The 15,125-nt window shown below is 39.9% G+C and overlaps 1 protein-coding gene across 4 annotated transcripts in view; it reads left to right on the top strand.

Moving 5' to 3' along the window:
• Positions 1–15,125, top strand: part of LOC140650931 (E3 ubiquitin-protein ligase UHRF2-like) — a 128,953-nt gene that overhangs the window by 68,173 nt on the left and 45,655 nt on the right. For all 4 annotated transcript variants that reach the window (XM_072859822.1, XM_072859823.1, XM_072859821.1 and 1 more), the window contains one exon: positions 7,257–7,475. In XM_072859822.1, coding sequence (XP_072715923.1) covers positions 7,282–7,475 — 194 coding nt within the window. In that variant the 5' untranslated portion in view covers positions 7,257–7,281. The remainder of the gene's footprint in view (positions 1–7,256; positions 7,476–15,125) is intronic.

Genomic DNA, 15,125 nt, shown 5'->3' with positions numbered 1-15,125 from the left:
CTGCGCAATTACTGCATGTAACTTCTGTTGTCTCTTGAGGATCACCATAGGATTTTAAAAGAAAGTCAATAAATAAGAAAACACCTTTACTAACCATACTTGTATCTAGCAATATTTTTTTATTCGGGTTTTACTGACATGGATTCTTTAGTGGAAGTGAGAAAACGGAAAATTTTACAGTATTTTATTAGTTCTTTAGCCTTTTTAAGAGTATGTTTTTTTCTCTTTTATTAGCTTGATTTACATAGCCCTGCATATTCCCATTTCCTGCTACCTTAGTTACATACTTTTCTTGTATATTTGAGAGTTTAGGTTTTAATTTAACATTGTGGTCATTCATATAAGTAACATGTTTAAATATAGGATGAAATTTGACATGGAGCAAGTAGCACTACCTAAATTGAATCTTTTTTCTCTATGCTTATTTTGGTTTGTTATTTAGGACAAGTGAAAGGGAAGGAGAAAAATAGTCTAGATGGCAGAGGTCATAAGATGGAAAATATACTATTTTTTTGTGGAATTACAGTATTAGATATATCTCAGGTCAGAAGTTTACTATAAAAGTACAATTTATTCCTTACATGATGTAATGAGCAAGAGCATTATAGTGCTTACGTACTTAGACATGATTCCAAAAGTGTGAGTTAGACTCAATCTCAAAGGCTTGTGACAAATGGTCTTCCAGTTATAAAAAAGTATCTGGATGTTCAATCTGTGATGATGGGTATTGACAAATATGAATGCTAGCTGCTTCTCTCTGTGTCCCATTGAATATAAATGTTGGTGTGCCTTAGCCTATTGAAAGGATTCCTTAGACCAGGCTTAAGGTGTGGTAACAACTGTAAAAGCCTCTGCACCTGGTAGTCTTTTAATAATGAGACTTCTTGCATGTCGGGCAGAAATTGTGAGACCTAGAGGGGGAAGATATATTCAGTCGACACACTTTTGCCATCATATCTATAAAGTTAGAGCACCCCATTACTAAAAGTTGTGGAATAAATAGATAGATGAAGTCATGTAAACAGTGTAGTTCTTGCAGTACATAAGAACATCTTTGGTTTTTATCCTTGATCCAGCTTCTAGGTAACAGAGGTATTGATTTAGACTAAAACCAGATGAATGTCTTGATTATTCAAAAGTAGACTGGCTTTTTAATTTCATGAGGTGAATGGTTAAAAGGTTACATGTGGGTTTTTTTCTAAAGAAAATATTACAATTAAACTTTCCTCAAACCATGTCACTTTGAATTTTTCCTTTTTTTGTAAATCGGGAACTTTTTTCTTAAATTGATGATACTATCTGAGATCAGATGCATGTCTGTGCTGGAAGAGAGGAAGGTAAAAAATGACTGTAACTTCTCATATAATGACTTCAGGACTAACTTGGCATCCAGAGAAAAGCATGGAGTAATAAGGATGAATATTGTTCCTTTACAGTTCTCCTGTGGTCTGGAAGTTCAGAAGTCAAGCACAAATGAGTGAAGAGAAGGGCTCCCAAGTGTGCTTTGTTTTTGTTAATTTTCTTAATAAACTCCTGGAAGACATGTAGTTCAGAGCTGATGAGTTGTAAAAAAAAAAAAATTCACTTTCAAAAGCCTGATTGTTTGGCAGTTGGATGTTCCATTCTAGAATTTGCATGATTTCTAGGAATTTGTATCTGTGGCCATCTGAAAAATAATTCATTTCAGAAGAAATTCTGTCCTCACAATAGACCTTCAGATATGCACTTGGAAGCAGCATCCATTAGAGAGGTATGTAAAAGGCCTTTTGAAGCATCAAGCATCTTGTGAAAACATAAAGTCAAATCTTCTTTGCAACATTCTACACATGGAATCGGAAAACTGGATTCTGAGAGGGAAAGTTTCACCCATTTTTAAGCTATCCGTTCCTCCAAAGGAACGTTTCTCAACTTAAGTCTCTGAGCAGGCAGTAACAGAAGAAACTCAGTGATAACTACCTTCTTTTTTCTTTTCTGGAGAGTAGCTATTTTCTCTTCTGTCTGTAAAATGGGATATTTTGGGTGCCTGGTTTTGATACATGATCTTATTCTATTCATGCTGCCCAACAATCTTCTTTCTTTAGATTCTTTTCATTGGATGCGTCTCAGAACAGAGATGGAATAGCTGTTAAGGATAAAAATGCTAGAAGTGCATCAGTAATACATCGCGAAAGATTCTTTTCAGAGTTCTTACTGGGATAAGAAAGATGGCACAGAACTGAATCTGGGACAACACAACTCTTAGTGTTGAGTAACTCTTATGTACCAGAAATGCTATAAATCACACTTGTTTAAATCATTTGCTTGATAATGACATCAGAATCTTCTCAATGTATATTGGTTATCTTTCTAGCCACACTTATATATACTGTTTATAGTTATTTTTCAGTAGATATTTCTACTGTGTGCATAAACTATATTTCTACTTTGTTTTTATGTGTCATCTTCTTTAGTATTCTGAAGTTTAAGTCCTGTTTCAATTTTGGAGTTAAAGTAAACAGGTTCTCCAACCACTATATGCTACTTTCTCTTTTTCCATGATTCTTCAAATAATTCTGCAAAAAGTTTTATTGCAAGATAGGGGCTAAGTCCAATCAGTATATTAAACTCATCTGTTTTAGTTTTTGGAAGTCTGTTGGACTATAATGCTATGTCATTATCCAGGCTCTGTAATAAAAAATAAATTATCTTACAGTTGCTTTATGCATCATTTTTATTACCTGTAGATGAATCCATTTTATTGCTTCTGTGCATATTTTAATTCACAGTAATTATTTTGATTATCACATAGCTGTAGAACAGTTGTTCTTTTGAAGGAAAACTGCAAGACAAAAACACAAAAAACAAGTAAAAAAAAAGTTTTACAAACCATGAAGAGTTATGTCCCATGAGACTGTCATTTGAATAGCAGCTCTATCGCAAATACCTCTCTTATGACGTTATTATTCGTATCCTACAGTTTGATAAATTAGAAAGGAGCAGTAAATGGTGGGGAAAACCACTTTTTTGCTTTAGCTTTGTTATTAAGGATAGATGTGTTTTATTATTGGGCCATAGTTTTAAATAAAGATACAGACACATTTAAACTATTGTGGTTCCTGGTGTGGTGTGGTGGGGTTCCCACCCCCCCCAAATAAACTTGAATAATGTTTCAACAAATTCTAGACAAATTCTGTGTAGCTGTCCAGTAGAAAGCAAACAATACTAGAGACAGAGTATTAGTTCTCAGTTTTTTCCCTAACTCATCTATGCAGTAACAAACCAGGGTGTAAGATTTAATAGAAGATATCTAAAGCCAAAACCCATTTAGTTAAAAGAGAATGTTTCAGTTCATGTCAGTGGACCTTGAATCAACTGTTGAAGAGTAGACATATGACTTTGTCAGAGCCCTCACATTTAAGCTGCTATCAGCAGCAGAAATTTCTTAATGCAACAATGAAGTAAGCTATTTTTTGAAGACCTTTGAATTATCTTGAGTGATATACTACATGACTGTCATACTACAGTCACTGAGTCATACTTTCCTTAATAAGATTAGAGTTTTGCCATTATTGTCTAACAAACTATGCTATTTGTTGTAGGACTTAAATACTATAAAGCATGTGTGTGCTTGTTAAAATTCCCAGAAATAAATAAATGATGGGGAATTAATTTAAGATTTATCATTCATATTAATATTTCTTTAAAAGAAACAGTGTTTTTAATAGAAGTTGTCTCCAGGTAGTAGGTGCTTTCTTTTAATCTTTTAAACCTGTGGTGTGACCTGATTAAAACATCTAGTTTTAAAAGCTAGTACTATTTTTATGGTGGAAGCCTCTTTTTACTGTGCAGCATCAGAAATGAACTTAACTAGAATCGATGGGGGAAGGGGATACCAACAGGAGAGCTGAAGGTAAGCCAAGGGTTGGCATGACATTGCCTGAGGGTGGCAATGCTAGTGGGAATATTTACACTGCTCCAGGGAGCATGGAGGGCTCAGGAGCACATCTGAAATGCTTGTACACCAACGCACGCAGTATGAGAAACAAACAGGATGACCTGGAAGCATTGGTCAGCTCCCAGAGCCATGATATCATTGGTATTAGTGAGACTTGGTGGAATGAGTCCCACAACTGGAGTGCTGGGATGGAGGGCTACAGGCTGTTCAGGAGGGATAGGCAGGGCAGGCGAGGTGGAGGTGTCGCACTATATGCAAGGGAGAGGTTTGATTGTACAGCCCTTACAGTTAGCGGTGATGTGGTGGAGAGCCTCTGGGTGAGGATTAGGGGGATGGAAAACAAAGCAGATGTTGTAGTGGGTGTCTACTACCAATCAACCAGCCAGGATAGCACTGATGAGTTATTCTATAGGCAATTAGGAGAAATCTCTGGATCGGTAGCCCTTGTCCTTATGGAAGATTCCAACTTCCCAGACATCAGCTGGGAATACCATACTGCTGTGACGAGCAGGTCTTGGAAATTCTTGAAGTTTGTGGGAGATAGATAACTTCTTGTCACAAGTACTCTGTGAGCCAGCTAGGAAAGATGCCCTCCTAGGCTTGTTTGTGAACAGAGAAGGACTCATGGGAGATGTGATGGTAGGTGGCTGTCTTGGCCACAGGGATCATGAAATGGTTGAGTTTAAAATTTTCAGTGTAATGAGAAGAAAGGTCATCAGAGTTGCTACCCTGGACTTCAAGAGAGAAAACTTCAAGCTATTCAGGGAGCTAGTTAGCAGTGCCCCCTGGGAATCTGCTTTTGAGGGCTTAGGATTCCACAAGTGCTGGTCAGTCTTTAAGAAGCACCTTTTAGAAGCACAGAAGCAGGCAATCCCACTGTGTCATAAGTCAAGCAAGCGGGGCAGAAGACCAGCTTGGCTGAACAGGGAACTCCTCGAGGAGCTCAAGAGGAAAAAGAAATGGTATGATCTCTGGAAGCAAGGTCAGGCTTCACAGGAAGATTACAGAGCTGTGGTTCGTATATGCAGGGAGAAGACATGAAAGGCCAAAGCTCAATTGGAGTTGAAACTGGCCACTGTTGTATCTGACAACAAGAAGGGCTTTGTCTAAGTATGTTAATAGCAAGAGGAGGTCTAAAGAAAACATTGCACCGATACTTGTTGAAGATGGTCACCTGACAAATAGGGATGAAGAAAAAGCAGAGGCATTCAATGCTTTTTTTGCCTCAGTCTTTAATAATACTGATAGACCTTGGGCTGCCCAGTCCTCTGATTTGGAGGACCATGAGTGTGGGAACAGTGACTTTCCATTTGTGGAAACTGAAATTGTAAGGGATCAGATGTATCAGCTGAATGTTCATAAGTCCATGGGGCCTGATGAGATTCATCCCAGAGTACTGAAGGAGCTAGAGGATGTTATGGCAGGACCCCTCTCGATCATCTACCAAAGGTCTTGGGAGTCTGGGGAGGTCCCTGCTGACTGGAAGCTAGCCAATGTTATTCCAATTTACAAGAAGGGCGTGAGGGAAGACCCAGGGAACTACAGACCTGTTAGTCTAACCTCAGTACCTGGAAAAAATTATGGAGAAGATCATACTGGGTGCTATCAAAAGGCATTTAAAGAATAATGCAATCATCAGGCGCAGTCAACATGGGTTCATAAAGGGAAAGTCCTGTCTAACTAATTTGATATCCTTCTATGATAAGGTCACCCTCCTAGTGGATGAAGGGAAGGCGGTGGATGTAGTTTTCCTGGATGTTAGTGAGGCTTTTGATACTGTCCCTCACAGCATCCTTCTGGACAAGTTGTCCAACTGTGGGATGAGCGAGTTCACGGTGCTCTGGGTGAAGAACTGGCTGAACGGTAGGCCTCAAAGGGTTGTAGTGAATGGGGCTACATCTGGCTGGCAACCAGTCACCAGTGGTGTTCCTCAGGGCTCAATTCTAGGGCCAGTTCTGTTCAATATTTTTATCAGTGATCTAGATTCAGGAGTTGAATGCACCATTAGCAAGTTTGCTGATGATACTAAACTGGGAGGTGCTGTTGACTCTCTCGAGGGACAAGAGGCCTTGCAGAGGGATCTAGATAGATTGGAGCATTGGGCAATCATCAATGGCATGAAATTTAACAAGAACAAATGCTGGATTCCGCACTTGGGATGGAGTAACGCTGGACACAAGTATAGATTGGGAGAGGAGTGGCTGGAAAGCAGCCCTGCAGAAAGGGATCTGGGGGTGCTGGTTGACAGCAGGCTCAATATGAGGAGTCAGCAGTGTGCCCTGGCAGCCAAGAGGGCAAACCGCATCCTGGGGTGCATTAAACACAGCATAACCAGTCGGTCAAGAGAGGTGATTATCCCACTGTATTCAGCATTGGTGCGGCCTCACCATGAGTACTGTGTGCAGTTCTGGGCCCCACAATTTAAGAAGGATCTTAAGGTCCTTGAATGCATCCAGAAGAGGGCAACAAAGCTGGTGAAAGGGCTGGAAGGCATGTCCTATGAGGAGCAGCTAAGGACTTTGGGTTTGTCTAGTTTGGAGAAAAGGAGGCTGAGGGGTGACCTCATTGCTCTCTACAGCTTCCTGAGGAGGGGAAGTGGAGAGGGAGGTGCTGAGCTCTTCTCCATGGTATCCAGTGACAGGACGCGTGGGAATGGCTCAAAGCTGCTTCAGGGTAGGTTTAGACTGGACATTAGGAAGCATTTCTTTACCGAGAGGGTGGTCAAACACTGGAACAAGCAGTTAGCCATTTTTTTAAACATTGTTTTGTAAATGGGATCTGGACTTGTGCAATCTTCATCATGAGATTTTTTTTATACGATGTGTTTGTAGGGTTGATTTTTTTTTAAATGAGCTAACATTGTCTTAGCTATGTTTTTACTTAAATTGGTGGAAATATAACTAATGTATGAAAGCCAAGTTAAACTAGAATTGAGCAGTTTTGAAGATTCGAGTTTTAATCTTTGTTACTTTTTCACTGTTGACTTAATTGGTTCCTTTGACTTTAATGAGAACAAATTTGATCTGTGCATATGTGGAAACTTGAACTTATAAAAAGAAATAATCAAATGCTCATGGATTTTTTTTTCCTTTGGATTGCTAGATGCTTTTTCTGCTATGAGATTAGTCAAGTTACTAGTCTGCATTTAGATTAATAAATAATTTAGAAAAAACATACTAGATCAAATTTTTAAACAGAGTTAAGCATTAACACTCCCAAAAGTTATTTTGAAAATTGTGCTTCTGAAAAACGTTGTCTTTAACTTACTTCTTACTACTTTGGGAGTACTAATTGTCACTTCTGTTCGGTTTTGCCTTTCAAGGTATCCAGAGAATGGCATAGTAGAAATGGACACCAAAAATCTTCGACCACGAGCAAGAACCATTCTGAAGTGGAGTGAACTAAACGTGGGTGATGTGGTGATGGTTAACTACAATGTTGAGGCTCCAGAAGAAAGAGGATTCTGGTTTGATGCAGAAATTACCTCTCTGAGAGAAATTTCAAGGACTAACAAAGAGGTTCATGCTAAAATTCTGCTGGGGTAAGATTTCTTTGGCTAACATGGAAAGTCTACATTCTTAAACAAGCAAACAAAATGTAAAGCTTTTAGTTTGTGTTTGCTACTCATCATTAGATTAACTTTAACATACTGTATTTCCACAGCTGAGCCAGGTCTGGGGTTCATGTGTGAAGGAAATTCCTTTAGAACCTTTGATATGTGCCTTAATTCCCATAGCAGAGTCTGTCATTTCTCAATAGACCATGATGAACATGCTGAGACGATACTCGCCTGATCAGACTGTCCTTTTTTATTGTTAAGTCACGGAAGCACTATCTGGACTTGTTAACCAATCATCACATCCCACGTCTGCTTCCCCCTCTATGCCAGTTCCATCCTTGGTGTGCACGGGACCCAGAAATACCATATAAGGCAATACTAGCCCCCCATTTCCACCCTTGCTCATGCAACTCAGTGGGGGAAAGGGTGGTCATCTTGTCATGGCAGCATAAGGCCAAGACCGATGTCAATGCCTTCCACCTCCCCAAGGGTGTCAGGTGCAGAGGGGAGTTTGGTCATGGAGTGATGAAGGGTTAGAATCAAGGCAGTCAATAAGGTGGTGCGTCGAGAAACCATCAGAATAACGCGAGCCAGAAGCCAAGTATGAATATATAATATGATGACTAGAACAAGTAAGAAACCACTCAAAATAAGGATAACAACTAGGGGAATGAAGTGGGACATCCCCATAGCTGTGGCAGATCATCCTAGAAGGGATTCCCACCAATTATATTTGACTATTTTTTGAACACATTCCAGGATTTGTTCGATCTCTGTGATATCATGGTGGACAGCTATTAAAATTTGTTGTGCCTGTCCTTTGCCTGTTTCAATAGTTGATGTAAGTCTTCATGTTGCAAAACCCATTCAATCAGAGATGAATTCATACCAGTAGGGGTAGGGGTGATGTGGTGGTAGAGGGTATAGTTAGTTGACAGTACTTGATAAATGATAATTGGGGCAGTATAGTTAAAATCGCACCCAGATAGGGTTGTAAAATAACAGGTACATAGATTAACTAACGTAAAGTATGGTTATATGTAGTCAATATATACAGAAGGACATGAAGATCATAAAGATACACAGCTGTTCCAGACATAGACGAGTATGGTCTCAGTTCGCTGGGGTCTATTGAGAAATGACAGAAAGGGGAATTAAGGCACATATCAAAGGTTCTAAAGGAATTTCCTTCACACACGATCTCCAGACCTGGCTCAGGGATGCAAACTTCAATGTCAACCGATTGCCATGCTTTCGTTCCTTGCCAGGCCCATTGTTGATGATCCACGGGATAGATCATGGATCTGGCAATATTAAAATAGTGGATTCCATGAGCCAGATTTTCCCATTTGTCCTGTAAATTTAGTGAATCAAGAGTCATAGAAAATTGGGATTTCTTCTTCGGAGTAGCAGGATGTCAAAGGAGGCAATCTGTAAGAAAAGAACAAAATGCATCCTGTCTAGGCTACAAGCAAAGCAGCAGGTAGCTATTTGAGTTCCTCTTTTCAGAATTCCTTCATACAAATCTGGTCCTAGTACCCCTGTAATTAGAGCTGTGGTGATGATGTTGGTAGGGGGAATACATTCTGTCGTGGTTTAGCCCCAGACAGCAACTAAGCACCACGCAGCCGCTCGCTCACTCCCCCCCACCCTCGCGGTGGGATGGGGAAGAGAATCGGAAGAGGAAAAGTGAGAACACTCGTGGGTTGAGATAAGGACAGTTTAATAGGGAAAGCAAAAGCCGCGCATGCGAGCAAAGCAAAGCAAGGAATTCATTCACTCCTTCCCATGGGCAGGCAGGTGTTCAGCCATCTCCAGGAAAGCAGGGCTCCCTCACGCGTAATGGTTACTTGGGAAGACAAACACCATCACTCCGAATGTCCCCCCCCCTTCCTTCTGCTTCCCCAGCTTTATATACTGAGCATGACGTCATATGGTATGGAATATCCCTTTGGTCAGTTGAGGTCAGCTGTCCCAGCTGTGTCCCCTCCCAACTTCTTGGGCACCTGGCAGAGCATGGGGAGCTGAAAAAAGTCCTTGACCTGTGTAAATACTGCTTAGCAACAGCCAAAACATCAGCGTGTTATCAATATTATTCTCATACTAAAACCCAAAACACAGCACTACACCAGCCACTAGGAAGGAAATCAACTCTATCCCAGCCGAAACCAGGACACATGCTCGCACTGTAGTCCCTACAAGAGCTTGTGAAGGGGGCAAAAGGAGGGGCTTCTGTAATAGGTGAGACTTAAGGATCATCGGTGGCTGCAGAATAGGGAAAGGAGAGAGGGGTGAGAACAAAATGGTTGGGACCTCAAGGTCAGACTCTGTCAACGATAGCAGAGATACCAAGAACCCAATGCTGAACGGTAATGGATTGTGCATGTCCTTCAGGAAAGGAACATTGAAAAGGACATCGTGAAGAATAAGATGTAAAACCTTGAGTGTAAGGGGGCTATACCCAAGGAGTTCATGAATATCAGAAAGGGCAAGTAAAGAATAGAATAGAATAGAATAGAACAGAATAAAATAGTTCAGCTGGAAGGGACCTACAACGATCATCTAGTCCAAGTGCCCGACCAATTCAGGGCTGACCAAAAGTTAAAGCATATTACTAATGCGCATTGTCCAAATGCCTCTTAAACACTGACAAGCTTGGGGCATTGACCACCTCTCTAGGAAGCCTGTTCCAGTGTTTGACCACCCTCTCGGTAAAGAAATGCTTCCTAATGTCAAGTCTGAACTTTCCCTCACGCAGCTTTGAACCATTCCCACGCATCCTGTCACTGGATACCAGGGAGAAGAGATCAGCACCTCCCTCTCCACTTCCCCTCCTCAGGAAGCTGTAAAGAGCAATGAGGTCGCCCCTCAGCCTCCTTTTCTCCAAACTAGACAAACCCAAAGTCCTTAGCTGCTCCTCATAGGACATGCCTTCCAGCCCTTTCACCAGCTTTGTTGCCCTCTTCTGGATGCATTCAAGGACCTTAAGATCCTTCTTAAATTGTGGGGCCCAGAACTGCACACAGTACTCAAGGTGAGGCTACACCAATGCTGAATACAGTGGGATAATCACCTCTCTTGACCGACCGGTTATACTGTGTTTAATGCACCCCAGGATGCGGTTTGCCCTCTTGGCTGCCAGGGCACACTGCTGACTCCTCATATTGAGCCTGCTGTCAACCAGCACCCCCAGATCCCTTTCTGCAGGGCTGCTTTCCAGCCACTCCTCTCCCAATCTATACTTGTGTCCAGCGTTACTCCATCCCAAGTGCGGAATCCAGCATTTGTTCTTGTTAAACTTCATGCCATCGATGATTGCCCAATGCTCCAATCTATCTAGATCCCTCTGCAAGGCCTCTTGTCCCTCGAGAGAGTCAACAGCACCTCCCAGTTTAGTATCATCAGCAAACTTGCTAATAATGCATTGAACTCTTGCATCTAGGTAATTGATAAAATTATTGAACAGAACTGGCCCATAAGAAAAGTATGCTCCGATTCCTGATATGAGACTTGCGCACCTTGCCACCCCTTGCTACCAAAATGAGGATTGCCTTTTCAGGAATGCCCAGGGCCAAATAATCTTTCCATGCTTCAAGGTGTTTTGGGTCAGGGCCCTTTTGCACAGGCTTAGGGGGATTTTTAACTACCTGGACACAAGGGGGTTTGGTGGTAACTATAGCTGCATCTTCAGGCAGATGGGAAGAAAACAGAACGGGCATAGCAGAAACTACCTCTTATAACACCTGGGTGCTGCACCTATAAAGCAAGCACCCATTGACAATAAATGGGCTCTGAGTGGATCAGGACCCTTTTTGACTAGTGGGTGCCACTGAGCCTCAGTGGGACATCCCCATAGGTCTTCCTTTATCACAGAATCACTGAATCATATAGGGTGGAAAAGACCTTTAAGATCATCGAGTCCAACCGTAAACCTAACACTACCAAGACCACCACTATACCATGTCCCTAAGCACCTCATCCAAACGTCTTTTAAATGCTTCCAGGGATGGCGACTCAACCACCTCCCTGGGCAGCCTGTTCCAATGCTTGATAACCCTTTCAGTGAAGTAAAATTTCCTAATATCCAGTCTAAATCATAGGGGCTACATCATAGGGGCTACATCTAAAGTGCAATTGATAACCAACCTATCTATGTGGAGTAGGAAAAAGAGAAAGCCTTGACGCTGTATAAGCACTGCTCAGCAGTAGCCAAAACACTGGTGTGTTATCAACACTGTTTTAGTCACAGATCCAAAGCACAGCACCATGAAGGATGCTATGGAGAAAATTAACTCCATCCCAGCCAGCCCCAGTACACCTGTTTAATTTTAGGAACTTGGGTATAGTTCTTCAGAAATTTAGTAGTTTTTTGCAGAAATCCCCATGACAACTTTAAATAGGCTGTGACATTGCTTATTTTCCCCATCTTAAAGAATGCAGTCTTTACAGTTTCCTTGAAGAATTCACTGCTAGCCTTCTCCTCTCTTGCTAGCTTTCTTTGTCCCTTTGACACAGAGTCCTTTTCTTACCATATCATATTCACAAAGGAACTGAAGGCAGTTGGATTCAGTCTGTTGTCTCCAACTCTGTAGGAGGATGGAGACACGGGGATGCATGTGTTACCAAGAGTGAAACTGATGTTACAGTGTAACTTGAAGTGAACGTTTCTTTTTAGCTAAGAAAAAGTTTGCTTTAGTGGTGGCACCTCCTAAATTTCACCACAACAAATAGTATCGTAATTCTAAAAATGTTTTCCTTAAAATGATTTTAACCATTCAGATTTTAGAATGCTTTGTATTGTAAGAATGGAGGAATGTTTAATTTTTATGAACATTTCTAATGTAGGACATGATTGATTGGGAGAGAATGGCAGAATATTTTTATGATGAGCCGCAATTTAATATTTTGCTTACGTACCAGAAATAGTTGCATTTTTTAAATGTGGAAGATGTTGAGTTGGTAGCTTTTGCAAGCATATGCAAATCTTTTTTGAGTATTGCTTTTAAATTTAAGTTAACAGGAGTGATTTAGATATTAAATATTTCAGTGTATTATGGCTTCCTATGATTCAAAATGTAGAGGAGGCATATGAATTAATTTTGGAGACAATTGTCATTTAAGAAAAACCACCCTCAAATCTAAAACAAGACGTTGAATAGGAAGTTTGAATTATTAACCACAAACTTAGCAAGGGAGAAGTATTCTTTAAAAGAAAAAACAATCCAGAGATCTCAAGATCATAGGATAATTCAGGTTGGAAGGAGCCTCAAGAGGTCTCTAGTCCAACTTCCTTCTCAAAGCAGGGTCAGCTATGATGTCAGACCAGGTTGCTCAGGGCTTTATTCAGTCTGGTCTTGAAAACCTCCAAGAATGGAGACTGCACAACCTCTCTGGATGCCTGCTCCACTGCTTGACTGTCCTTATGGTTTTTCCATGATATTTATTGTAATGCATTTAATATGTGTATGACATTTGATGAACTGCAGAAATGGACTTAATGACCTTCTGCAAAACAACTGTCCAGAGGTTGATTTATATGAACCTCAGGTATGAACCTCTGATTATTGATAATGTTTTTAAAACTGCTCTTTGGGGTGGATTTTTTTTTGTGGCAAAGGTTCTTTTGTTCCCTCCCTCCCTCCCCCATTAAAATGGGTTAACCAATATATGCTTTATATTGGCAAAAACAGTTAGATATTTCAGGTGGTGTCTACATTATTTAATAAAAACTCTTTATTTCAGTTAGAAATTTTATGGTTCAATTTTTAATTTTTTTTTAAACCTAAGTAACCTGATAGTTATGTTTAAATTTTGAAGATGATAAGTAGGTATGACTCCCCATAGAATTCTTATTTCACTACCCTCTGGAAGAAATTTGAAAAAGCCACAATAGAGAAATACTGTATTCCAGGATGGTGAATTTATTTGGCCAAATGAAGTCCATTTTCTAAGTAGATTCTTATTTATTTCAATGAGTATTCTGACTGACTAAGTGTTCAGGCTTCATTGATGTGTTAATAGCTTACACATGTGGCCAATCAACTATGACAGTATGCAGAAAGCAAAATTTTCTGAGCCCTGATGTTTCTTATGATTCATCAGGTATAATTCTGAGTCACCTGAGTTACCCCAGTCATTCATCTCAAATAATGGTAAAAGTACAAGAAGTACAACTTCCTGGAATTGATAAACTTGTGTAAAGAATATGCTTCAACAAGAATTACTTGATTTCAGGTATTTGGGTTTGTAAAATCAATCCTTTAGTGTTAGTGTTAGTTATTAATTCTTTTCAATAAAACCTGTAATTTATCATGAGAAACTTATTTTTAGGTGATTAATTATTTGTGAACTACTTAAGAAAAAAACTTGGCAGGCAGTAAAGGGAGGCAGAACACTTACAGTTGTTCCATTCACTGACTCTTTCTCTCTTCAATATTAGGTTTAAGAGGGCTTGAATATTCGATTCAAAATAATACAACTTTTTATTGATCTTTATTGCTTTTGACAAAGGTGTCATTGAGTTGCTGGCACAATGACAGGAAATAACAAGGACATGTATGTTTACACTGTATATAATGATGGTGTAGAGTCAGTAAAACTTGTGATGAGGAAAATATATTTTTAACTGTATTTTTGATGTGCATATCTGTTATGTGGTATTTCTTTACTCATTTCTCAGTCAAACCCTAGTGGAAAAGTCTTGAAAATTTGTCATCATTACTTCATTTTTTGGGAAACCAAGATAAATTAGAGAACATTATCAAAGAGAAGAGTGAAACTGAACAAAGACCCCCCCCAAAATCATTGCAACAGTAGATCTAACCATATATTAATAATTCTCATTTGTTCTGTATCTACACTGCAATTAGAGGTTGTCATTGTAGTGTTTCTAAAGCCTATCTGAACCAGACTTAATGCAGCTTAAATACAAATATCAGCAAAGCTGTGATGCTATAAGCACAGATCAAGTCTGCCCAAGACTGTAGGACTCTTATGACTCCAATCATACTTCATTATTTTTAGTTCAGATCAGTCATTCCTGTTTCTCTGATACCCCAGAGAACTTGCCAACTCAGTTTACAGTATCTCTGAAATTCATCTATTCTTCCTTTCTTTGGGAAGTATTTCTTTCACGGTGAAAGCAACTATTAGTAATTAGGGTATTATTATTTTTCTCTCTGAATTTTCAAGGAAGCATATATGTGCCTGTTGGTGGAGGGTCACTGTGAGACAAACCTCTCATATTTTATCCAGACTTCGGTAGCTGGCTGACAATGAGAGTCACAATACCAAAAAAGTTCAAATGCTGCTTTGTCTTTGTTGTTTGCTAGACTTCAAGGTTGATGAACTCTCACTTTTTCTTCACTCAGTTAATATATTAAGGCATTTAGAGGTTTGAATTTAGCAAGAGCCTCGCTCAATACCATGAGTTGTCTTATTTAAATATTTGGATTAATTCAAGGCTAACAGTAAAATCAGTTCATTACAGATTCATTATACATCTTTCTCCAAGCAAATATATTATGAATTTGAGAAATTCATTAGAGTAGCAATAATGGACGGTAGTAGTAAGGTGTCATGGTTTAGCTTCAGTCGGCAACTAGGCACCACACAGCTGCTCGCTCACCCTCC

The sequence above is a fragment of the Ciconia boyciana genome, chromosome 4 (genome assembly GCF_034638445.1).
Source record: "Ciconia boyciana chromosome 4, ASM3463844v1, whole genome shotgun sequence".
NCBI lineage: Eukaryota > Metazoa > Chordata > Aves > Ciconiiformes > Ciconiidae > Ciconia > Ciconia boyciana.
Note: the sequence above shows the minus strand (reverse complement) of the source record. Positions and strands in the feature narration are given on the sequence as shown.